General features: G+C 45.4%; 1 protein-coding gene across 2 annotated transcripts in view; it reads right to left on the bottom strand.

Moving 5' to 3' along the window:
- Positions 1 to 21,612, bottom strand: part of NEBL (nebulette) — a 344,980-nt gene extending 323,368 nt beyond the window's left edge. For both annotated transcript variants that reach the window (XM_055331427.1, XM_055331428.1), the window contains exons 1-2: positions 21,375 to 21,612; positions 20,118 to 20,212 (exon numbers count right to left, since the gene is read on the bottom strand). In XM_055331427.1, the coding sequence (XP_055187402.1) occupies positions 20,118 to 20,212; positions 21,375 to 21,443 (164 nt within the window). In that variant the 5' untranslated portion in view covers positions 21,444 to 21,612. The remainder of the gene's footprint in view (positions 1 to 20,117; positions 20,213 to 21,374) is intronic.
- Between the last annotated feature and the right edge of the window lie 3,423 nt (positions 21,613 to 25,035).

Below are 25,035 nucleotides of genomic sequence, written 5' to 3'. Positions count from 1 at the left end.
TTAATGACCACCCCTCAGAAATATACGGTCTGTTAGGGCAATGCCCTCAGCCCCGATCATCACGGAGGGGCGGGGAGGGGCAGATGGGATCAGAGGGCATGAGGAAGAATGGGGTCGTCTGTTGGCAAATCCACAGGACTCAGTCATTCTATAGGATTTTTCCCAAGTTCCCTCTAAAGCCATCTAGGTGCAAATGACATCCAGGAAATAAAACCACACGCACCACGTGTCCACCCTGCTTAAGTCAAAAGTGGTACATAGTCCCTGAGGGTGGCGCAATGACCCTGCACCGCCTGCAGACCCTCGTGTCCTAGCAACACCTGGGGGATGAACCTCCATCAAGGACTGGGCCCCCCCCCAATAACTCGGGCTCAAATCTTATGATAAAATATACTCTTGTTTTACACTAAAGATGATATCAGTACACCCTCCATATGACTGTCCCTTTGGCACACATGCACACGTGCGCACACACACACAAAGCCTTTTTTTGGCCTACTAGTAGGTACATTATTTTCACAGCAGCCAGAGTGATCCTGTTAAAAAACCAAAGTCACCCATCATGTCAGTTCTGTGCTCAACACTCGCCCCCTCCCGGTGGCACCCGCTCACTCACAGCTACCCCAACTCCACAGTCCCTGTAATGGTTTACAATTGTGGTCCTTCGGGGCCACCCCCATCTCCACTCCCCGCTCCTCTCCACTCCCCTGCCCCCCACTAGCTGGCTGCCTCTAGCTCCTCCACCCTCTTTTCCACCCACACTCCCCAAGGCTCCCTGACTGGCCTCCTCTCCTTCACCAAGTTCTCTCCGTCCTTCCTATTGCCTTGGTCTGGGGCTCCACAGACCTCCTCCCTTGCCCTCACCTCCCCCAGGTTTTGTTCAAATGTAAGAACTCCATTTCTCTGACCAGCTTACTCTAAGTTTCAGGCCACCAGCTAACCCCTGCCGGACCCTATCCCTTCCTTGCTTGATTTTTCTCTATAGTATTTATCACTTTCTAATTATATTCCTTATGGTTTTGTTGTGTATATTGTCTGCCTCTTCCCTCTAAAATGAAAACCCCATAAGGGCAGGGATTTTCATCTGCTTTGCTCATGCTGTATTCCCAAATACTTAGGACAGTGTCCAGTCATAGTAGATGTTCAATCAAAATTAATGAATGAATGAATTCCACCACCCAATGAATAAATGAGGAAGGGACTGAAATTCTATCATTCAAGGAATGGGACAGGGCACCTGAGGGGCTCGGTGGTTGAGCATCTGCCTTTGGCTCAGGGCATGATTCCAGGATCCTGGGATCAAGTCCCACATCAGGTTCCCCACAGGGAGCCTGCTTCTCCTTCTGCCTCTGTCTCTGCCTCTCATGAATAAATAAATAAAAAGAAGAAGAAGGAATGGGATAGTACAGGTGAGCTCTACTGGGTTTGACAGGAAAGCAGGCAGAGTCAAGCCCCATTTCACTTCCACTCCACTCAGCTTCCAAGGAGCCTGCGATTGCAAAATAGTGAAATCCAGGATAGACCTTCTTTCATGTTCTGCATCTGGCCACATCCTTGTTCCCAATGCCAAGCCTCTAGTTATAAACTAAGCTTCTGGTTATGACTGCAATGTAATATTTAAAATCCACTAATCCCATGAACTCCTTCGGCACCCAAAGAGCACTGACCTACCTCCATTCCCACAATGGCCACACAGTGCCCCCGGGCCACACCTCACAACACAGGCTAGGCAGAGGGATCCATTTTCAACAAACATCCAACAATAATCCAGAACCGAAAAAGCCAAAAAAGAAAAAGAAAAGTATATCATTCCATCCAAACACTTAACTAGCCCAGCCAAGTGTAGGTCAGGTACCATGCTGGGTTCCAAGCACAAACTCTGCTCTAAACTCAAGAACCTCAGAACAGCAATTTAACTTCCTGTTTGGAGAAAATATCGATGCATCAAGTTCTAGTCCAGCATGCCAGTGACCACAAATCTTTTCCTATGTATTTGGCTAAAGTAAAAACATGACTTTGGGTGGGGGAGGGACTCATCTATCCATCTCCTTGTTTGTAGCAATATGAATAGTAGAATAACCCAGCGGAAAAGCAACACCACCCTATGTACTTAGAACCAACTAAGACTATGTCTTAGTCTCCTTGGTTTCAATCTCTCTTTCCAGCCTTTGTGGATTTTCTCTGGCCTCAAATCCCAGATCTCCAGGCTGCTAGTCCCAAATTATTCACCCCACACCATGCATCTTCTGCCTTATAAATGTGCAGTCACAGTGGGTCAGGTACCGATATGCACTATCTCCTGCGAACCTTTCAACAACTCCGGGGGGAGGTGTTATTACCATCCCCATTTTACCGATTAGGAAACGAAGGTTGGAGACATGAAGTGACTCTCCAATTGGAGTCCAGGGCACAAATTGAAATGTCTGACTTCAAAGCTTGGGCTCTTAATGACGACACCATACAGCGAGGTTACAGAGGCTAGTGTATTACCAATTAACTTCTTAAGTATATACAGAAATATAATGTAAGTCTTTACAGCGTAAAAGTAAGATGCAGAGCTGCATTTATATCTCTTAAATGATGCATCATGTAATAAGGTCACATAAAATGGAAGCAGAATAGGAAATTCATAATGAGCATACACCTGAATATGTTTTTCAGAAATGTTTCACCTTCTTCAGAGTTTTTGAGAGATGTTTACTAAACATTGACTTAATGATGAAGAGAACAATCCCCCAGTTCAGAAGGCCTTATGTTATTAATACCACACAGAAAATAAATATTCTTTAAAGCAAGCACTAGAGTAAAATTTAGAGAGTGAGCCCTAATGTAAATGAGCCATAACACTAAATTTTCCTCTCTGTCTTCTGCACTCATGGGCTTGCACAGCACCTGTGTGTTTAGAAACTCATAATATAAAAGAATACGAAAGAAAAAGCACAACTCACGTTACTCAAAATGTTAAAGAAGAAGAATGTTATGTTCATTTTCCTCAACATCATAAAACATCTTCACAGCTAAGAGTCTCTACTATGTTCACCATGAGGAATTTTGAAAATGCATTCCAATTTGACAAATATACACAAGAACTTCTGAAATCTTGAGGACTGTGCCTGTAAAAATTTAACTGTTCGGCTTTAAAATTCACACCCGCAAGGCAGATAATCCCTGCACTGCTCAGGCTCAAACAATGGCTACATTTGGAAGGTAAACCAGAACAGCACTGCCCAGTTCTGGAGAGAAGAAAACGGACTAAGCACACCTTGGTAAGGTACCCCTGGGGGTCTTTCCTGCTCCCCCATCTAGAGGACTGTGCCTTGCGCTTTATAAACACTCATTTTCTCCTTTCTTCTCACACTGAATGTCTCTGCAGAGATTAAGCCCCACTGCATGATGCAGACAGAGGTGGAGTGAGCCCAGCCACCAGCCTTTGCTGTCTCCCAAAAGTCAGATAAGTAATTGCGCTATAGTTTCAGGCAGAAATCCCAGAAATCCTATTTGAGAACAAAGATTTTTAGAAAAATTTAAAATGTCCATCACACCACAAGGCTGAATTTCTAGCTACTTCAGTGGTAAAAACAGAAAAGACCAGTAGATACTAGAGGGAAAATAAGATCCAGGGTCATTCATTTATTTGGGGGGAAGGGCAAGAGGGAGGTTAAAATAGTGTAAGTGGGGAGAAGTAGTTTTGTCCTTTTTTTCTTAAGGTCCAAAGAGATTCCCATCTGGCATCCTATCGATAGTGTTATAAGCACCGTGCCAAAAAGCAGTTATGTATGAGTGGACAAAGAGTTATCAAAAAATTAATTCAAGATGGAAACATCAATAGTACTTGGAGACATTCAAAGTTAAGCTCTGATTATGAGGAAGACAGAGGAGGCATGTGTTTGGGATTTGTTTTCAAAGTCGGGGGTGGGGCAGGAGTGCAAGGGTGGAGGAGAAACACTATTTTTCAAAGTATGCATGAACTCAATTGGTGGGTAAGATTTCTATCTGGTATTAAAGTTCACCTGAGAGAATAGCCTAACCAGAGAGTGTATACACTGAAAACAAACCAGGACCAACATGAGCCTTATCACAGTATCCACCTGCGCAGTGAGTGTGTACCATTCCTTGAGGCAGCCCAACACTTCCATATAAATGCCAATGCTGCAAAAGTTAAGTCTACTCAACTAATTCTTGAGACACAGATAAAATTCTCCCTTACTTTATAAAATAATAAAAGAAAGGAAAGCCATCTAAGTAAGTTTCACGATAAAATTAATAATTAAATTCTGAAATTGAAATATAAATCCTAAATCATGGAACTATTGCGATTATAAATCTCCATACCAGAATCTTTCAACTGTACTAGAGCCTAGGTCACAGTCATGAGATTTTTTTTTTCCCTTTCTTTAAAATAAAGTGAGAGGAACTGTGTCATTTTCTACGAAGTTTGAAGCCATATTTCTTCTGGCGTTTTCCATTTGAAAATGAAATTCATTTCCCTATAAATATTTTAATGCCATTCTCCTATGAGCAGGAATAATCCATCAGAGAACAATTCTATAATTGTTTCCAAAGCTCACGATGCATATAATGTCACAAAGTAAAGGTCCTGGTTGGGAGAACAGATTATTATTAAACCTTGAAAATAATAGTGAGGTCTTGAGAACATACTCATCAAATGAAGAAACAGACTCACGTAATTCAAATGCAGATTAAACGAAATGCCTGCAGGGGAGGGGGAAAGAGAACACACTCGCTATAAATTTCATTTATGAAAATTAACTGCATTGAGTGCCCTTCAAAGTTCACAATGTCTGTATCTCCCTTCTTCTATACCTTTGGAAAAATAAGGCTAATTTTGCTTTGCTTGACTTTTGTTAGCAAATCTGTTATGGGTTGGTTAACTGTGCCCCTCTTTCCCAACCCCCCCCCCCAAAAAAAAAGGATATGGTGAAGGCCTAACCACTAGGACCTCAGAATGTGGCCATATGTGGAGGCAGAATCAGGTTAAAATGAGGTCATGAGGGTGGGCTCTCATCCAATATGACTTCTGTCCTTATAAAAAGGGGAAGTCTGGACACACAGAGGGAAAATGATGTGAGAAGACACAGGAAGAAAGTAACCGCCTAGAAGCAAGAAGAGAGGCCTGAAACAGATCCATCCTCACAGCCCCCAGAAGAAACCAATCCGCAGACACCTTAATTTCAGACTTCTAGTCCCCAGAACTGTGAGAAGATCCATTTCTTTCTGTTAGGTAAGCCACCCAGTTTGTGGTCCTCTGCACAGCAGGCCTGGCAAACTAGTACAGAAGCTATGAGGACGTTTTATTTTGATCCTCACAAACCATCTCTGTACTTACCCATAGGAAAATTTTGCCAGGAACTAATGTCAAATTTATTAGGCTGTAATTTCTACAATCTGTCCCTTCTTCCACTTTCTAAAACTTGGGATATTTTCCCATCTCCAAAATGCCCAGTGCTCTCTTTTGCAGATAAGTTCTCAAAGAGAATGGGCAATAATGAATATAACAAATGCTCAAACACAGTATCAATCCTGAGTCAGTGAGCTACATGGATTATCTCATTTATCCTTAGAGTCGCCAGAAGAGGCAATATGTACTACTGCTCTCATCAACAGAGCACAGCCTCCTCCTTTTGCAGATGAAATAATAGACACATAATTATCAGTTTACAGACAAGGGAACCGAGGCACAGTGAAGTGAAGTAACTAAACCCCTTAGCCCCCCCAACCCCCATCCCACCACCACATCCTCTCTGTGGTTCAGGGCCATGGCTCCCAGGCTTCAGTTCCAGGGTGTCCTCAGGTCCCTGAGGTGTCATTAATCTGGATCTAGAAATTCAAACATTTTTTAGTTTCACGTTGAAAGGCTTGGTGTCTTCTTACTATTGGTTCTCCTAAGATTTAAATTCTTTTTGATATTTGCAAATCCTGTCTAGGTTTTTTTTTTTTTTTTAACTCAAGAGAGACACGGAAAAAGAGGCAGAAACATAGGCAGAGAGAGAAGCAGGCTCCCCATGGAGAGCCTCATGTGAGACTCAATCCCAGGACCCCAGGATCACAACCTGAACCAAAGGCAGATGCTCAACCACTGAGCCACCCACGCATCCCAAACCTTTTGTAGTTTTAAATAGCTTCTTCTCAGTTGAAAGGATGAAAGCTAACTAGTAGCCGAATAACTGTACTTCCTTCTTTGTCATCTCTTATTATCACTCCATCTTTCCCAAGCCATGGTTCACCTTTTCTCTTGGAATATAAATGTGTTTATAACTTGTCTTTAGAGTGTTTTACAAGCCTTTGCACACATTACCCGTTAGCTTTAAAAAAAAAAAAATGTATTTCTCTATTTGAGAGAGAGAGAGTACAAAAAGGAGGGGCAGGAGAGAGGGAGAGAGAGAATCTTTTTTTTTCTTTTTTTAAAGATTTTATTTATTTATTTATTCATGAGAGTGACAGAGAGAGAGAGAGAAGCAGAGACACAGACAGAGGAGAAGCAGGCTCCATCCAGGGAGCCTGATGTGGGACTCGATCCCGGGACTCTAGGATCACACCCTAGGCCGAAGGCAGGCGCCAAACCGCTGAGCCACCCAGGGATCCCTGAGAGAGAGAATCTTAAGCAGGCTCCATGCTCAGCAAGGAGCCCAATATAGGGCTCGATCTCACAACCCTGAGATCACAACCTGAGCAGAAACCAAGAGTCAGACACTTGACTGTGTGTGCCAGCCAGGTACTCCAGCCATTAGCTTTCTCAATCCCATTCTTATTTTTCATGCATTCTGGAACGCTCAGTTTTTCATCTTTTAAAAGACATGTAAAAAAAAAATTAAAAATAAAAAAAATAAAAGACATGTAGTACTAATCAAAGATCAGAAAGCCCCCAGGAGATGCCCTACATGGTTTTTTCTTTTTTTTTTAATATTTTACTTATTTATTCATGAGAGAGAGAGAGAGAGGCAGAGACACAGGCAGAGAGAGAAGCAAGTTATATGCAGGGAGCCCAATGTGGGACTCGATCCGGAGTCTTCAGGATCAGGCCCTGGGCTGAAGGTGGCGCTAAACCACTGAGCCACCCAGGGATCCCCCCCCCACCCCCAGCCCCGACATGGCTTTTTTGGTTTGGGGTTTGGTTTTTGTTTTAAGAGGCATTCCCCTTTCCTCATTCACGGAAATAACACATTTTCAATCAGAACTTTATTTTTCAAAGTCTTCTGCCACCTTTCTTTTTATTCCTTCTTTCCTTTCCCCAGTAAATCACATAAAGGCCAGCTGCAAGCCAAGGATCCTTGTGGTCACCGGGTATACTGGCTCCTGCCTCACAGAGTTTCTCAGCCCCTCTTGCTTCGCACACAGTGGGTCACCAAGTTTTCCTAAAGTTGGCCGGGTGGAGTGACAAACACTCCTCCTTTCACTCCAAGGCAACAGAGACCACTTGTTCCCAAGTCCTCACAACTGCTGCATCACCAACCAGTCCTTCCTTATTTTCCACATGAAGTCCAAAGCAGCTTGAAAACAGTGAAATTGTAAACAAAACCAAAGCAAAAAAAAAAAAAAAAAAATCAACTGATACTCTCTTTTCAACTTTCAGCAGCTGTCTCATTAAAGCCTCCCTTCCCCGCTGCATCTTGCCTCTGTGCCAAAGTGTAAACACGTTGAGAAATCTTTGGTTGTATCCTCCCATCTGCCCGCAGAGGTGCCACTTCCACTTCTCCTTCATTTCATCTCAGCCCCCATGTTCTCCATCATTTTTCCACCTTCAAGGTTATTTCTTTCTATACATGGATCCACCTATTTGACATGTTTCTTTTTTAGCACAGCAAGCCTCCCCACTGCCAGAATTTCATTATCAGCCTCTCCCCCACGCACACTGCTGACATTGCTGGATCTCACGAACCTCCCTTAGCGTCTCTGCTTTGGCACAGACAGGTGAGGTCATCGGTGCTCCCCTGTCGGTCCCTTCTGAAGAAGACTTGATCCTTCCCCCATTCGGATACTTCTTTTATGTTACTGCCTGTTTTCTCCTGCTAGGGAATTAATTTTTAAATCCTGAGTAGCGATCTCTCTCCTCACCCACCACTGAAGGATGCCTGTTAGGAGTCAAATGAAGGACTGCTCCCATTCAGAATAAATGTGCTTTTAAAGCCAATCCACGCATGTTTATTCAGTGTCTGTTATACACTCATCACTGTATAAAGAAAAAACAATATGCTTTTCTTTCAACATCTGTCAAGCTGCCATTATAGAGGACACTTCCTGGGCAACAGCCCCCATGTACAAATTACAAGTGCTTGCACTGACCACTCACCCCTCAGGTACATATGACACAAGGGATGCACAAATAAACCAGCTTCCTGACTCCTGGCCAATTAAACCTGGCATTACATAACTGCCATTTAAAAAAAAAAAAAAAACCACAGAGGCAAGCCCTCTAAACAAGATTTTCTTTCTTTAGCAGCCTCTAAGGAAGAACAGTTCTAATACGGTGTTTCTATTCCTGACAGGAATAACCCTTAATTATTATGTGCCTTAAGCATCTAGAAATTTTTAAATAGAATTTCACTTAATGTTAGGAAAATCAGACAACTACGTCAGTGGCAACAGAAAAGATTTTAAACGGAGAGAGAAAGAGAGAGCTGGCATGGGGGAGAGAACGGGGGAAGCAACAGAGATCTTGATGAGTTGCTCTTGAAGTTCTGGAAATCTGGGAGAAAAGACAGAGCACTGGAGCAAGTCACCAAAGAAAATTAAATTCTTCCAAAAGAGAATAGAAAGACTTGTTGCTGAGCGGGAATTAATCTATTAATCCCCGATTACATTTCATTTCAGTAAATAAATAAGTCATACTTCTTTCCAGAGGGGAAAAAAAAAAGATGGAAATGCAAATATATGCACATGGTCTGATGTCTGAACACAGCGTTCACTTCTGAGACCTTGAAAAACAGAGTTGTCACAAAGTGATTTTTACAAAGTTCCTCTGTAGACATTACTCCCATCATCCTTTGTTCAGCAGCATGTCAGTGGCCAATAATCCAGCAATCAATGTCGCTATTTCACCTAAACTCTCTAGTGGTAGCTGCTGTTCATGTATATTATGGGTCCAAGCATGGCCAGCTCCAGCTGGGATCACCACAGGGATCCTCTTGGAAAGAAGTCCACCTCCTCTTGTGCAGTCAGCTCTGCCAGCTAGGGGTGCCTGCAGGTGAGCCGTACTGCTCAGACAGCCGGCGGGGCTCACCGCATTCCCAGCAGAGCTAGCTGGGCAATGTGCTCTATGGAAGGCAACTTACTGAGCACACAGTAGGTGCTCGAGTATACCAAGGCAATCAGGACCATTCCTGCTCTCAAAAATGTAATCTGCTGTTGGAAAGACTTGCTTATTGATGAAAAGCAAATCTAGAGAGCTGTAAATCCTCCCACCTACCTCCTGCATGCAGTCAGCAAATGGTGTGCAAATCTTACCCAACTTCTATCCACTGACTAAATAGATACGGTGGGTTTTAGATCATCATTCTTGCCATAGTGGGACAGGAAGGTTCATGATGTGAAAGAGCAATACTGTGTCAACAGTTCAACCAGCCTATCTGAAAAGGACATGGAGGAGCACACCTGTTGTATAATAAAGAATTTGACCAGCATTTGGTCAAATGTCCCACTTCCTGGGACATACTTTAAATAGTTGGAATTTCCCAAGTTGGTGGAAATATCTTTGTTATTCACTAGGCCCTTGATCCATACATGCATTATACTAACAAGATGACTGGCCACTCCAAAAATCATGTGATTAGAGGGTTGGGGCTTTCAGTCAGGCAGTATCAGTGGACCTCCTCCAGGAAGGGGAGGAGGATTAGAGATTGAATAATCATCCTGGCCAATAAGTAAGTCATCAGGTCTGTGTAATGAAATGTCAATAAAAACTCTGGACGCCAAAGCTTGGTGGGGATTCTTAGCTGGTGAACACATCAACGCGCCCACAGGGAGACACATCCTGACTCCACAGGGCAAGGGCAAGAGAACTCCATGTCCAGGACCCTCTCTCACTTCACCCTATTATGTGTATGCTCATTTGGCTGGCCCAGGTTTGTATCCTTTAGGATAAAACAATCATCTTAAGTATAGCACTTTTCTGAGCTCTTTGAGTCATTCTAGCTAATTCGCTAATTGCGGGAACTCCCCAAATTTGTAGCCAGTTGGTCAGAAGCGTGGGTAGCCTTGGGACTCCTGAACTTGCAGCTGGCATCTCTCTTGTTGAAGACCGCACCCTGAACTTGTGGAGCTGACACTAATTCCGGGTGGTTTGTGTCAGAGTTGCACTGCATCATTGCAACACCCATTCTCAATTCCTTAAACAGAGGCCAGAAATAATACCTTGAAGAAGTCAAGCTCTTGCAGCTGACCTGGCCTCCCCAACTCCCACACCACCTCCACCCCAGGCTGTGAACTTCTATGGTCCACTCTCAGCTGGAAACTGCCTCCAACGGGTAGACAAATACAGCCACAGTACAAGGTAGGTCTTCTGATAAGTGATATAACTGAGAGTCCAGTGATTGAGTGAGAGATTCAGGATGGCTTCACAAGGGCTGTCACAGCTGTGTACCTTAAAGATGAAAGTAACTTTAAAAGAGGGGAGGACAGGAAGGCATAAAAACAGCAAGGCATAAAGGGTCAAATCATGTGTCGAGTTTCATAACAATGGAAACTGTACCTTTTATTAACTCCTTGCTGTGTGCCTGAAACTGTGCTAAACTTATTATTTGGATACTCCAAAGAATCCTTCATCCTAGTCTATTATTATACCCATTTTACAGATGAGGACACTGAGACTTAGCTGAAGAAACTGGATGAAGGCACCAGGCAAGCAGCCCAGTGTGACCAGAGAGGAGGAGGGGAGACAGGGGTGAGCCGAGGAAGGTAGATGATGAAGAACCCCTAGGTATCTCTGTCAGAAACCCAATCTTTTTTTTCCTGTGGGCAATGGGGAACCATCAGAGGTGTTAGTACAAGGGAGTAATGTCACCAGAGCCAGCCATGATTTCAAGAGGTAAGTATGATGGCAGGAAAAGCCTTCAAAAAGAGAAAGACTGGAACAGGGAGACCAGGTAGGGGACACTGATCAGATCAATGGCCAAGTATGGTAAGAGAGCCTGGGCAGGGGCAAGGACTGAGGGAATGAATACAGGGCCAGGATGAGGGCGAGAGAGGGGTGGAGGACAACAGAGATGCTTAAGGCTCCGGCACATGTATGGTGGGAAGAGTAGCCAGGAGAGGATAATACAGACATCCAAACATAACATCAAAAACACATCTGTTCATCCAATGTGTCTTTCCACACTGACATGTGCGCTTACTACATTGGTCTTAATGCTCCTGCACGTTGCCTGAGTCGGTGGAGGTCACGTTCTTGATCAATTAATGGATAATGAAGTCACATTTAAAGACCAAATTCAATGCTGGTGGGCATCTGTCTAAGTCCACACCCCAAGCCTCTGGCCCTCAGCTGAGCACAGCTATCCCATATCCCCACGCTCTCTGTGGCTGACCTGCTCCTGTCTTTGATGGATAATGAGCATCAGGGGATCTAATCAAGGATTTTTGTCGAAATGGCTTCTTAGACTGCTGAGCTGAAGCACAAGTATAGCAGACCACCAGTCTGCCTATCGATCTGACGCTATTCAAAAATACACACGTCGAACTAGTTTTCTTCTAGCTCCTCCTAGGATTCAATGGGAATGAGTCAACAGAGTGTGAAAAAATAAACAAAAGTTGAACACAAAGCAACTCCCTCAAAGACGTGGCAAAGAAAAATGCACAGATGACTACAGATAAAATTAATAATATGTTTCCAGTACTGGAACAATCCTCGCTGTTCAAACCCGGGCCTTCTCACAAGTTCCTGTTTTCTGGTTCTGTCCATGCCCCATACCTCGGTTCGACAAGAAAGGCTGCACAATGTTTTATTCACTAGCAGAACTTCAGAATCAGTAATAATGCTTTTACTAAGCCTGTGAAATGTTCTGGGTACTCCGCTCATAAATATTACTCTAGACCCCACTTCTCACACTGCTACAAGCCTAGGGCTTTTAGTAACACTGAGTATAGAACAGAAACAGAAAGGAAAAGAAATTCAACTTTCTGTTCCTCTAAAGGAGGAGTTTGGAGGGGCCTCAGGCTCTGGAGAAGGAGGGTGTCCTGTGGGGGGATGTCTGCTTCTCCCTCACTCCTGACATCCCCAGGAACCACTCTTCCTTTGTAAAGCACTCCTCTGAAAACGTTTAAAGAAGACATACCAAAATGCACCTTTCCACAGGCCCCTGACACATAATCAATATCCCCTTAAGCGCACACATCTATATCTTGCATTAACCTTGCATTTCACCGTGATTTAGGAGATATTTGCTGTGCTTCATCTCCAGATCTTTTCTCATCTGGCATCATTCCATAATAAATACATCATCATAAAGAGACTACACACTGAAGGCGCCTTTCACAAACACTTTTTTTTTTTTTAAGATTTATTTATATCAGAGAGAGAGTAGGGTGGGGAGGGGCAGAGGGAGAGGGAGAGAGAATCTTAAGCAGACAGTCCCAAGGAGCCCAACCTGGGGCTCAACCTCACAACCCTGAGATCACAACCTGAGGAGAAACCAAAAGGTTGGACGCTTAACTGACTAAGCCACCCAGGAACCCCTTTCTTAAACATTTTTAAATGTAACAGATGCGTAAATACAGTCTTCTACAATGATTTCAAAAGATAATAAAATTCATGAGATACCATCAATGGTTCAATAAGGCAACTGAGAAGCTAATCACTTTGTATATACACTGGAATCTTTTTGTTTGGTTCAAATAAAATGTCTCCACTCATCACTTTCAATCGTCCAATTTTAACAAAAATGCAAACAACAACAACAACCCTATCATCCTCCCACGTCAGGTGTGTATCAAGGAGCAAGAAGTTGAATTTTTTTCTATATAGTATGTAACTAAAAAGTCAGGTAAGGCATATTATAATTGATGCTACCTAGAACTCCTGCAAACCACAATATCCTTCCATAGAAATTGTTACTTTTAACAATGTGACACTTCCCCCTCTCCTTAAGGGGGAAATATGAGACCATTTTCAATTTATAATTAAGGGAAGGGACTCCACTTGCATACCTAATAGGTGTCATTTGATGTGCTAAGACTTACAAATTATTCCCCCCCCCATTTAATTTCTATAGAGCTCCTATTAGGTAGAAATTATTATCTTATTTCCCAGATGATAATTAAACCCAGAAGAAAATAAATGAACATCAATAAGGAATCTTTTAGGGGCACCTTGGTGGCTCAGTGGGTTAAGCGTCTGCCTTTGGCTCAGGTCATGATCCCTGGGTCGGGGATGGAGTCCCCCATCCACTGGGCTCCTTGCTCAGCAGGGAGCCTGCTTCTCCCTCTCCCTCTGCCTGCTGCACCCTCTGCCTGTGTTCTCCCTGTGTCAAATAAATAAATAAAATCTTAAAAAAAAAATAAAGAATCTTTTAGAACAATACCAAGTTTTGAAACTGAGCCTGTAAGCAGTGAAGGGAAATCCTACCATGCTCATTATGGCTTGGCAATGGCGAGCCTCGGCGGGGAGACTTCAGCCCTTGGTACTCAGACTCTGTGAAACCTGACCACCACACCACCATTCGGGTTCCTCAGAGCCTACTCCCAAGCCAGCTTCTCACATTGCCCCCCTCTGCCTGCCTGCTCAAGAGAAAGTAGGCTGGGCTGCAGCCCTCTCTAGGGAGGCAGGCAGGACTACACCGAGGCAGCATGACCTTCACACTCACTGATGCAGCTAATCTTTATTGAGTGCAAAGTGCCAGGCTCTGGGGATGCAGAGGGAGCAAGACAGATGCCCTCAGAGTCACCCCAAGCTAGAAGAGGGTACAGACAGATAAGCCCACAGTTCCTTCATGGGATGGTGATGGTGGCTCTGATGGCCGAGCTGATTCCTGATAGCGATGAGGTATGGGAGAGGGTGTGGTTGGCCCCCAGAATGGGAAAGCCATGGCTATCTGAATTCATGAACTCTGTGCACACAGGGTAGTCCTCATCGGCAACTTTCAGTGCTCTCCGATGTGCGGGGCGGGGGGGGGGGGGCATTAAGAATATGGAACTAAACTAGTATTTTTCAAATTTTTTTGACCACCACTTCCAGGAAAAATATTTGTTTATGTCATGATCCAATACACTCTGTACACACACAACTGGGAAAAAAATGTTTACCAAAACAATACATATTTCCCTAGTCAGATGCACTCTGATATGCTTGACCTCTCTCTCTCTCTCTCTCTCTCTCTCTCTCTCTCTCTCTCTGAATATAACTCTCTAATGGGTAGCAATCTGCAGTGTGAAAAACATTGGTATAAACCTTGTAATAGGCACAACTATTATGTCTTTTATATACTTCCTCTTCTCCCTCTACCCTCTTTTTCCTCCTCATTTCTCAAAAAAAGTAAGGGTGGGGGGCACCTGGGTGGCTCAGTCCATTGAGCATCTGCCTTTGGCTCAGATCATGATCTCAGAGTCCTGAGATCAAGCCCCACATTAGGCTTCCTGCTCAGCAGGGAGTCTGCTTTTTCGTCTGCCTCTGCCACTCATGCTCTCTCTCAAATAAATAAAAATAATTTTTTTTTAAAAAAGTACCACTGAGGAAATAAAAACTACTGTTTACTGCAGGTCTGCTACAGGCCAGAAACTGCTGGAACCTTGCCGTGCATGGTCTCCTTAGTCCCACACAGCCCTGTAAGGGTAAGCATCGCCATTCCCATTTCACAGATGAAGACACTGAAGCTAAGAGATCAAGGCACTTGCTCAGCAGAAGATGATGGAGCCGGGATTCAAATCCAGTTCTGTCTTGCTTCAAAGATCCAATTACACCAGAGCGCCTTTCATGAAAAGTTCTTAATTAAAGCTAACTTAATAGCAAGAATTTCATAAGTCCCCTTGAGACAACTCAAGCCCTTGGAGGGTCATAGAACCGAGTTTGAGAGGTCCAAACGGAGATAAGGGAAATACATGGTGGAAAAACTCTCAGGTTTAAAGTCAATCTCCTTCCGTGTCCTCAGAGCACCCCTTCGCAAAAGGCATTAGCCAGGACTGACCAGAAGAGAAATGGTAAGTGAGAGCTAGTGGCGCACTGGCCTAGATAATCACCCTCAAGACAGGCGGGCTGAGTGGCACCGGCCCTTCTGGGTGGCTCATAATGAGCAGCATCTAGCTCAGCATCTCCCCGGCTATAGATAGTCAATAAGTATTCACAAGACGAACGCTAACACAGGCAGAGCGAAAGTAAACACGGCGCACAGCTCCTACTGTTTTATTTTTAACATCGCCCAAAATCGTGTTAAGTGAAACTATTTGCTGAGAGGGAATCTTATTTGGAAAGATAGTTAAACATATTGAGCACAGATATTTGTGTTCTTTCAGCCCCATATTTAAAGATACATTTGACACAGACACAAGGTATATCAAATGTGGGCAGACGGGACAAATTCTCAGCCCCCAAGAGATTTCTACACAAGTGATGACTTGGGGGAAATTATTGCCAAGGTCCTGCTTAAAACTACTGCATCTGGGTATCCCTGGGTGGCTCAGCGGTTTAGCGCCGCCTTCAGCCCAGGGCGTGATCCTGGAGTTCCGAGATCGAGTCCCACAGCGGGCTCCCTGCATGGAGCCTGCTTCTCCCTCTGCCTGTGTCTCTGCCTCACTCCCTCTCTGTGTGTCTCTCATGAATAAATAAAGAAAATCTTCAAAAAAAAAAAACAAAACTACTGCATCATTAACTGGGCCCTCCCCGATCTAAAAATAACTAGGCCTTTGGTGCCAGTACATTAACTGGCCAGTCATTGACATTGCTATTTCTAAGCTATAATATACCTCAGAAAATATGAAGAAATGACATGTTCTTTACAAACACATAATAAATGCAATTTTGACTTTCACGCATGATAAGTTAAATAATTTATTTGTCAAATGGCCTTGGGGTTTATATTCTTTGGGTGGCTTGTTGGGTAGTTTAACTTGGCATATAAATTCACATACAAATACGAGGTATGTTTGTTGTCTAATCATCTAGTGTTATTTTCTCAACATCTCTTAGCAAAAAAAAAAAAAAATATTGCCTAGTCCCCTTTTCTTTGCAAGTTCTATGATGAAAAAAATCCTGAATGTGCTAAGAAATCCACGGCCTGCTTATGAAACATAAAGGCTATGAAAACATGGCATGTATTCAAGTAGGCTGGTTTGTTTTTAAATATTTTAACAGTGTGCACTATCACATTAGGAGCTAAATGTGTGTTATGCCCATGTTACATCTAGTGTGTAATACACTTTGATCATTCTATCAAAAGATCAAAATTTAAATATTATGCAAATTATATTTTATACGTGTTCTCCTTTGCATGAAATCAAACAGAAAACTTGTTTCTTCTCTAAACACATGAGAATATAAACAAGCAACATATTTAAAGTGAAGAAAATACTCACTACTTCATTCCATTAAAAAAAATGCCCCCAGGTATCAATTAAAATAAAAAGCTTTTATGTTTTCTTAAAATAAACTTAAACGCCTGTTTATCCTTTCAAATTTTTAAACATATTCCTAATATTTATTTTAAAGGTTCTTGTTAATTATGTTTTTTTCATAAGAAATGCTATGTAATTCCTCTTCATGGAAACTCTGACAAATTATGTAAATCAACAGAAATGAAATTAAATATTGAATAACTCCAATAATCCAAAAAAAGGTGTTTTCACAACAACTAAATGTAAAGCATGAACCTTAACTGGATCCTGGGTTCAAAAGGAAAAAGCAGGGATCCCTGGGTGGCGCAGCGGTTTGGTGCCTGCCTTTGACCCAGGGGGCGATCGATCCTGGACACCCGGGATCGAATCCCATGTCGGGCTCCCGGTGCATGGAGCCTGCTTCTCCCTCTGCCTATGTCTCTGCCTCTCTCTCTCTCTCTCTCTCTCTCTCTGTGTGTGTGTGACTATCATAAATAAATTTTAAAAATTAAAAAAAAAGAAAGAAAAAAGCAGCTATAAAAGACATTCTTAGGACAATGGGGGAAATGTGAAAATAGACAGGATTTTCAATATTTTGAAATTTTGGTTAATCTTTCCTACGCGTGACAATGGGTTTATGACTCTTTAAGAAAATATCCTTATTCTTAGTACAAGGATGATGCGCTTGTTTTCAGGGATGAAATATCCACATATGAAACTAACTTGATGCATGAAACTGACAAATGGTCTGACAATAATAAATATATTTGTGTATTAGAACTAAGTAGAAATATGAAGCCAATGTGGCAAAATGTTAGTAACAGTGGGATTTCCGTGGAAGATATACAGAGGTCAATTGTATCATTCTTTCAACCACTTTGTGTATATGAAAATTTTCACAATATCAAGTTGCAAGGGGGAAGAATAGTTACTTTCATCTAAACTGTGGACATACACGGACTCCTGAGCCAAACTGGGTACAGATAAAATATTGTTCTACATGGACACAGAACGTTTCATTTTCGCCTAACAGTATGCTTCAGAGAATCAATTTTCCACCATTGACCCAGAGAAATTATGGCAACCCTTCTGGCCAAGACCACAGGGAGCAACTGAAAGACACACACCACCTGGATTAGAGCGGAGGCTTCAGAATCCCCAGAGGGTAATCCATGCTGCCCAGCAAGTTTACATGGCAACCTGTGCCCTTGGAAAAATAAGGGTTGAGAATAGAGGCCTTCCAGCCTGGAACCTTCACAGCAGACAGAACCTGCAACTTTGCCAGGCTCTGTTTCTGGAGACAGCATATCAAGCTGTGACATGAACTTAAAGCTAAATTAAACAAATTGACACCATCAATTCGAAGCATTCACCCACTAAAGCTAGATTTCTGTCTTTTCCCGGTTGCTCTGCTCAATAAAGTGAACCACCAGGTTTCATACGAAGCAAGAAATCTGAGAGGGTGTCCCCAAAATTCCCCTTAAACCTAATATCAAAGTACTTGAATTCTGCAAGAAAGTTTAGAGAGAAAATCTGTTAAGCATTTGATTGAGACATACCCAAAGTATTTAAAATAAGACTCGGGCCTATGAAATAACACAGCAGGATGTTTCCCATCTACAATTAGAGGCTTTTAGTTTTGGGGTCCAAACTCAACAGTTCTGGGCACTAGTTCACTCTTAAGTCAGGGTGCAAGCCAGCCAGCCATGACTTGCTGAAAAATCTGATATTCTTTTTTAATTGGGCTGAACTGAAACAGTAAGCACTGAATTTTCAAGTGGCCCCAACCAACCGAACACTCTCTCCTTCGGTTGTACCTCTTTTTCTCTGTCCTTTTATTCTTGCCATTTCTTTTCACCCTAATTCAATTATTTTTCCTATCTATATATGTATACATGTGCATGTATGTGTGTATATAAACACGTACATATAATTAGATATCTATATGTATCATGTCATATTAAACCTAACTGTTCTCTCCTCAATTTCTTTCTCTCCTATCTTTCCTCTTCTCCTCCCGATTCATTCCTCCAGGCCTACAAGGGCCACCCAAAGGCATTATTACCACCAGGTTAAACTCCAAGAGGAGAATCTTGATGTGGCCCATAAAGCCTGATCGAATCAGACTACGGGCTGGAGTAGTTATGGGAAAATGGTTCGCTTTCCTTTAAATTAAAGAGCAATTATCTCGTTTACGGGTTGTAGGAGACTTTTTCCCATCTAGGTACTGCTGACTGCCTTTGATGGCTAGCCAGTCTCTCATGACACAGAAGCAGGAGACCATGACACTGAAATCTCATTTTTGCTTCATGTTATACTGATAAAAGGCACGGTATAGGAGGGTTGAAAAACACTGATGAGTTCAGGCCATATCTAAGAACTTCACTTATCCAAGAAAGTCTTGAATTCCGTTCAGTGCCCCATTTGCTGATTTCTTGCAAAGTTCCTAGTCTATCTATAAGCACTAAGCTAGAACCAACAGATATACAAAGAGATTTAAAAAAAAAAAAAAAGTTCTTCACCAGAGAGGTATGAGCACACCACTTTTGTTTGCCAAAAATTTACTATCTATGAAAACACAGTCCCATGAGTGAAGTGTCAGTTAACCACAGGCCCTCCATCTCCAGAAGACCTGAACAAACCCACTTCAAAAACTCTAGAGAGGATGAGTCTCTGGCAATATTCCAGCCAAGAGGCTAGGGATCCCCTGCCACCTCCATGACCAATAGGCCTGGCCCCCAAAGGGGAACCAGTAGAAGGTGGTTCAACAGTCAGGGCCAAGAGCACGTAGCTGAAAACACTCTGGGGTGGAAGGATGCTCAAGAAGTGGAGAGGCACACGCCCCAGGGCAGCAAGGTAGAGATTTGGAGCCAATGTTTACCCATCTCCAGATTCCAGGAATGATCTGAGCCCCTTCCTGAGTCTGTAAAGATTAAACAAGTCAGTATGCATAAAGTGCTTACTTAGAACAGGGCCTGGCACATGGTAAGCACCGTATAAACGCTAGCTAATTGCTAGTAGTATAGTCTAAAAGCACGCCTACAGAAAAGCCTGCCAAAAAAAGGTTACCTTCTTTAATCCCCACCAACAGACCTACTACTAACCAGCCAGAAATACCTATCTCTCAAGCCTTCAGTTTCCCGTGAAAGCTCTACGATCTCTGGAGTGGTCTCGGCTAAGATTAAGCGAGACTCCTTTCCCTAGCAACTAGGTTCAGATATAAAATCGCAATATGGCAACATCATATGATTAAAATGGAAAGCTGACATGTACTTCAGAGCCCACACTTTCTCAGTGTGTAGTTCTGCAGCTTCTAACAAATGTTCCCAGCTCCGCAACACTGTGAACGTCAAAAAACGAACCCGGGCGAAGACATCCACAAATTACCCTACACGTTGAGAAAGACGTAAATGCGATGACCCTTCAACAAAGTACGTGGCCCCAGAGTCTGTGGCATAAACAAGTCATTGGCCACGGCCACACCTGCACGACACCGTGAGTCAGTTCTTCAGAACAGGCAGATCCACTCACTTTCATGTTCTGCTGTGAAGCCACACCTGGCATTCTGTGTTGACAATACTTACGCATTACAATAGGGCTTCTTTTCATAGCCTTTGTAGTTGTTCATGTTGAGAGCCATCTTACAGACCTCACAATGGAAACATCCTTTATGCCAATACTGAAAAAGAAAATAATAAATATTTAAAAGTCTAGTACAATGCCAGTGCTTTCCAGGGTGGGTACAGAAAGGAGTTTATTTTTGGTGCACCGCGCTCACCACCCTTATTTGAGAAACACTGCAACGCAATGATTGTAGGTAACAGTGGATGTGTTTGCCCACTTTCCCTTGAGTAAATAAGGCAGGCAGCTATTAAAATTGAGTCTTAAATGAATCCCCTCCACCAGAACAGACTCAGACGGAAGAGCTGCACGGCTCTATCCCTTCCGCACTTCTGGGAGCGGCTAGAAGGGAATCCTGAACTGGCTGATGGAGAAATGGAAGCTGCGTCGTGGCTTCACAAGGAAGGCGAATGCAGGGCAAAGTGCCTACACTCGGTGTCTGTCGCATCTCAGTAGACACGCGGCCACCGAAGTCGGGCGACCCGACGGCGCAGGACGAGGGGGCCCCGTACGCAGCCTCGGCCCGCACCCTCCGTCCCGGTCCAGCTCCTGCTAAACCGTGGGAAAGGAGGGCTCAGCCCGGGACGAGCGGCGCGACGCCGGGTGCTCTCCCGAGGCATCTATCACCACGCGCGGGCTCCGGGGGCCGCCCGGCTGGTTCCGGGGGTCGCCCTCCCGGGAGGGTGCAGGCCGTCCGCGCCGGGGGAGGGCCGGGAGCAGGGCTGCGGGGGCCCGGCCTACAGCGCTTGCTCTGGAATTCCCCAGCCGGGTGAGCCCCGTGGATCCCGCCGGCCGCGCGCAGCCAGCTCCCGGGCGGGATTATTCTTAGCACTGCCGCAGCGGCCGCCCCGCGGCGTATTAACTATTATTTGCCGCCCCACCTCGCCGCCGGGGGGGGGGGCGCTGGGGCGCGGGGGGAACGGGTGCGTCCGGCCGGGGCGCCTCGGACCCGGGGCCGCGCTCCGCAGCAGCTCCGCCGAGGCCGCCGCCCGCAGCCCGCAGCCCGCAGCCCGACCAAACCCCGCGGCGCCCGCCGTCAGCCCCGCCCGCCGAGCTGCTGTCCCGGTCCCCCCGTGTGCCCCCCACCGCGTGCCCCCCCCCGCGTGCCCCCCGCGTGCCCCGACCCGCTCCTCTCCTCGCGTCCCAGATGCCGAAAGTTGCCGGAGCAGGTGCAGCGCGGCGCCCGCAGGGTCGGGGCTGGCCCGGCGCCCCCCGCTCACCTTATCCAGGCAGTTGACTTTCTCGGTGGGATACACGACTTTCCCGCAGCGGGCGCACTGGGGGTTCATCGTCGCGGTTCCCAGGGGCGGCGGCTGTGCGGCGGCGGCTGGGGGCTCCGAGGAGCCGCTGTGACATCCCCCGGCGAGCCCCGCGGCGCCTCTGGGCGGGCGGCAGGGTGCGCGCGGCCGGGCGCCGGGGCCGGGAGTGGGCGCCGGACCCCAGCGAGCCGGGCGCGGAGGGCGGCGGGGGGCGGCGGCGGGGGGCGGGGGGCGGGGGGCGGCGGGGGCCTGGCGCCGGCGGGGGGGCGGCCGCGCTCGCGGGCCCCGGCTCGGCTCCGGCTCCGGCTCCGGCTCCGGCTCCGGCTCGGGCTCCGCGCCGCTCGCTCTGCGTCGCTCGCGCCCCAGGTACCGGTGACTCACAGGCACTGGCTCCCGCCCCTCGCGCCCGCTCGCTCCCCCGCCTCGCCGCCGCCGCCGCCGCCGCCGCCGCCGCCGCGCAGGCCAAACCCACCGGCGCGCCCGGACCCAAGTGGCAGGGGACGAGCACGACGGGCACCGGGCGGGGGGAGGCGGGGGCGACCCGGCGAGCGACGCAGACCGCCGCGGGCTGCAGCCGGGAGGCCTGGGAGCCGGCCTGGGAGCCGGCCTGGGAGCCGGCCTGCGCGGCAGCCGCAGCCGGGGGCGGCCGGGTGGGCGGCGGGGGGCGGCCGGGCCCGCGTGCTCCCCGCCCTGCCCCGCCGCGCCCCGCCGCGCCCCGCCGCGCCCCGCCGCGCCCCGCGGGCAGCCCGCACCCCCGCCGCGCGCAGGGCCGCCGCCCGGGCCGAGCCTGTCCCGGCCGCGCGCGGCCACGCGCCGGGGCCCGGGAGCCGCGACCCCCGGAGGGACCCGGGGGCTCAGGTCCCCGCGACGCCACGCGCTGAGTCGCGCCGCCGGCGGGGGCGACCTCGGGGGACAGCGGGCCCCGCGCGGCCGCCTGAGGTCAGACCCTACTGTCTCCCGGGCTCCCGGCCCCTGCACTTTTTCCATCTGCTCTTGGGGAACGGGTGCTCGTTTTAGGGCCTGTCAAGCCTTTCTGGTCTGGGTTAACGAACGATCATCATCCATATTACTGTGTGTGTACACTGTATATTTTTACAATCAAACACCACCGAATCTACGGAAAGTCCTTCACTTGCATGAAGGGAGGCAATGACAAACTCGTGGTCCTAACCAGCAGGTGCAGAAAAATCAAGCTCAAGGTTGAGGGTAGGATGAAACCGAACGGAGCAGGGATCAGGTTTGAGGTCTAATAAGATCTCCGGTTACTGGGCTCGCTTTATAAAAGGTAGCAAACCGGGGCTACACCGTCTGAGGTCATAGCCCAAGCCTGCCATTTACTAGTCCTGTGACTTTGGGCCAGTACTTAGCATCTCTACGCCTCAGTTTTCTAATCTACAAAATGGGGATAACTTGGCGCTACAGAAACAGCGCCTACCCTCCTGTGAGCATTAAATGAGTCAGCAGTTCTGAAGTGCTTCAATCTGCCTGCCCCTTGGTAAACACTACAGAAGTGTCAACTAGGATTATCATAGGTTGAGTATGACAAATAAGCAAACACATTCTCTCGCTAGCACACAGATTAAGACCCAGTAATGCCACATAGCAGCTACTGTGACAAATATTTCTGTCGTTTTTTTTAAAGTCATAACCGTAGCTGTGCATGAAAAAAGAGAACTATTGATTTCTGAGCCTCTTCGGCGGTCTGCGCTGATGAAATCTCATTTGTAATGATGCTGTGCTGTTTGACTTTTCAAGAGATAATTTCTTAAAAGAGATTCACCAATGCAAGAGTCTTTGAACTACCCATTGCCCTGCTCACAAATCCCCCTCAAAGGCAAATAAAACAGTAATTTGCTGTCAGAGAGGATAAGTTGTCATTTTAAAACACCTCAGAGCTTATTCGAGATGCCTGAGACCATGGATGAGCCTGGAGGATTTTATGCTAAGTGAAATAAGCCAGACAGAGAAAAGTTAAACACTGCATGGTATCACTTATATGTGGAATGAATGAATGAAGACAAACTCGTAAAAAAAAAAAAAGTGGTTGCCAGGGGCTGGGCATTGGGGGGGGGTAGGCAATAGGGAGAGGTGGATAAAAGAATACAAACTTTGAGCTATAAGATGATTACGCTCTGAAGATCTAACATAACATGATGACTACAGTTGACAACACCATATTCTATAAATAAAATTTGCTAAGAGAGTAGAACTTAACTGTTCTTTTTATTTTTTAAAAGATTTTATTTAGTTTTTCATGAGAGACACACAGAGAGAGGCAGAGACACAGGCACAGGGAGAAGAAGGTAGGCTCCATGCAAGGAGTCCAATGTGGGACTCCAACCCAGGACTCCAGGATCATGCCCTGAGCCAAAGGTAGAGGCTCAACCACTGAACCACCCAGGTGCCCCTAAAAGAAGCTCCTGAATCAAAATTGAAGGGTCAATGGGACAGGTATTGGAGGGAAGGCTGTTATTTCTTATCAAACACAAGGTAAATATGAGAGATGACATATGTGTTAACTTAGTAGGGGGAAAACCTTTCACAGGTATATGTATATCAAATCATTACACTGTACACTTTAAATATCTTACAATTTTATTTGTCCATGATATGTCAGAAAAGCTGAGGGGAGAAGAAAGGACTATAGGTGGGATCCCTGGGTGGCTCAGCGGTTTAGCACCTGCCTTTAGCCCAGGGCATGATCCTGGAGTCCTGGGATCAAGTTTTCTGCATGGACCCTGCTTCTCTCTCTGCCTGTGTCTCTGCCTCTCTCTCTCTCTTTTTTTTTTTTAATTTTTATTTATTTATGATAGTCACATAGAATGAGAGAGAGAGAGGCAGAGACACAGGCAGAGAGAGAAGCAGGCTCCATGCACCGGGAGCCGACATGGGATTCGATCCCGGGTCTCCAGGATCGCACCCTGGGCCAAAGACAGGCGTCAAACCACTGCGCCACCCAGGGATCCCTGCCTCTCTCTCTCTCTCTCTCTCTCTCTCTCTCTCTCTGTCTCTCATGAATAAATAAATAAAATCTTAAAAAAGACCATAGGATATTTATTCTTTAAAAGAAAGAAAGAAAGAAAATAAATGCCCAAGAAAGGTATATAGATCATCTGAAAAGCATAAATTTTTTAGCATCTAGATTTTCATGACTATAAATCATAGAAATAAAATGTAAATAATCTGTATTTATATAAAATGTATATTTATTAAAAAATTAAAACCTTATTCTCTTTTTTAAATGGTATGCAAAAAATTCTGAGGAAGATTGATGGTAATCATGACATTTATAGCTGATTTATCAGCTCTTTTAACTATAAATTATTTAATTTCTTAGCCAACCAGCACCTATCACAATGTCTGACACATAGTAGGTACTAATTAAACGTTTGTTGAAAGCACGAATAAAACAAATAAGTATATTAAAATTGGAATTAACTATGACGTTCTATTCTCTCAAAAGTAAACAATGAATGCTTAGAGTTGTATTTTCCTCTCACATCTGTTTCTCTTACTATTTTCATTTTCTGCATTAAGCCAGCTTCTAAGTTTCCCAGTGTCATTTTACTGATGTAAGAAGAATTTTAATACCATCTGTCTTAAAAGGACTTCTTTATTTCAA

The sequence above is a fragment of the Nyctereutes procyonoides genome, unplaced genomic scaffold, assembly GCF_905146905.1.
Source record: "Nyctereutes procyonoides isolate TBG_1078 unplaced genomic scaffold, NYPRO_anot_genome, whole genome shotgun sequence".
In the NCBI taxonomy this organism is placed as follows: domain Eukaryota; kingdom Metazoa; phylum Chordata; class Mammalia; order Carnivora; family Canidae; genus Nyctereutes; species Nyctereutes procyonoides.
This window is presented reverse-complemented; position numbering and strand designations above follow the sequence as displayed.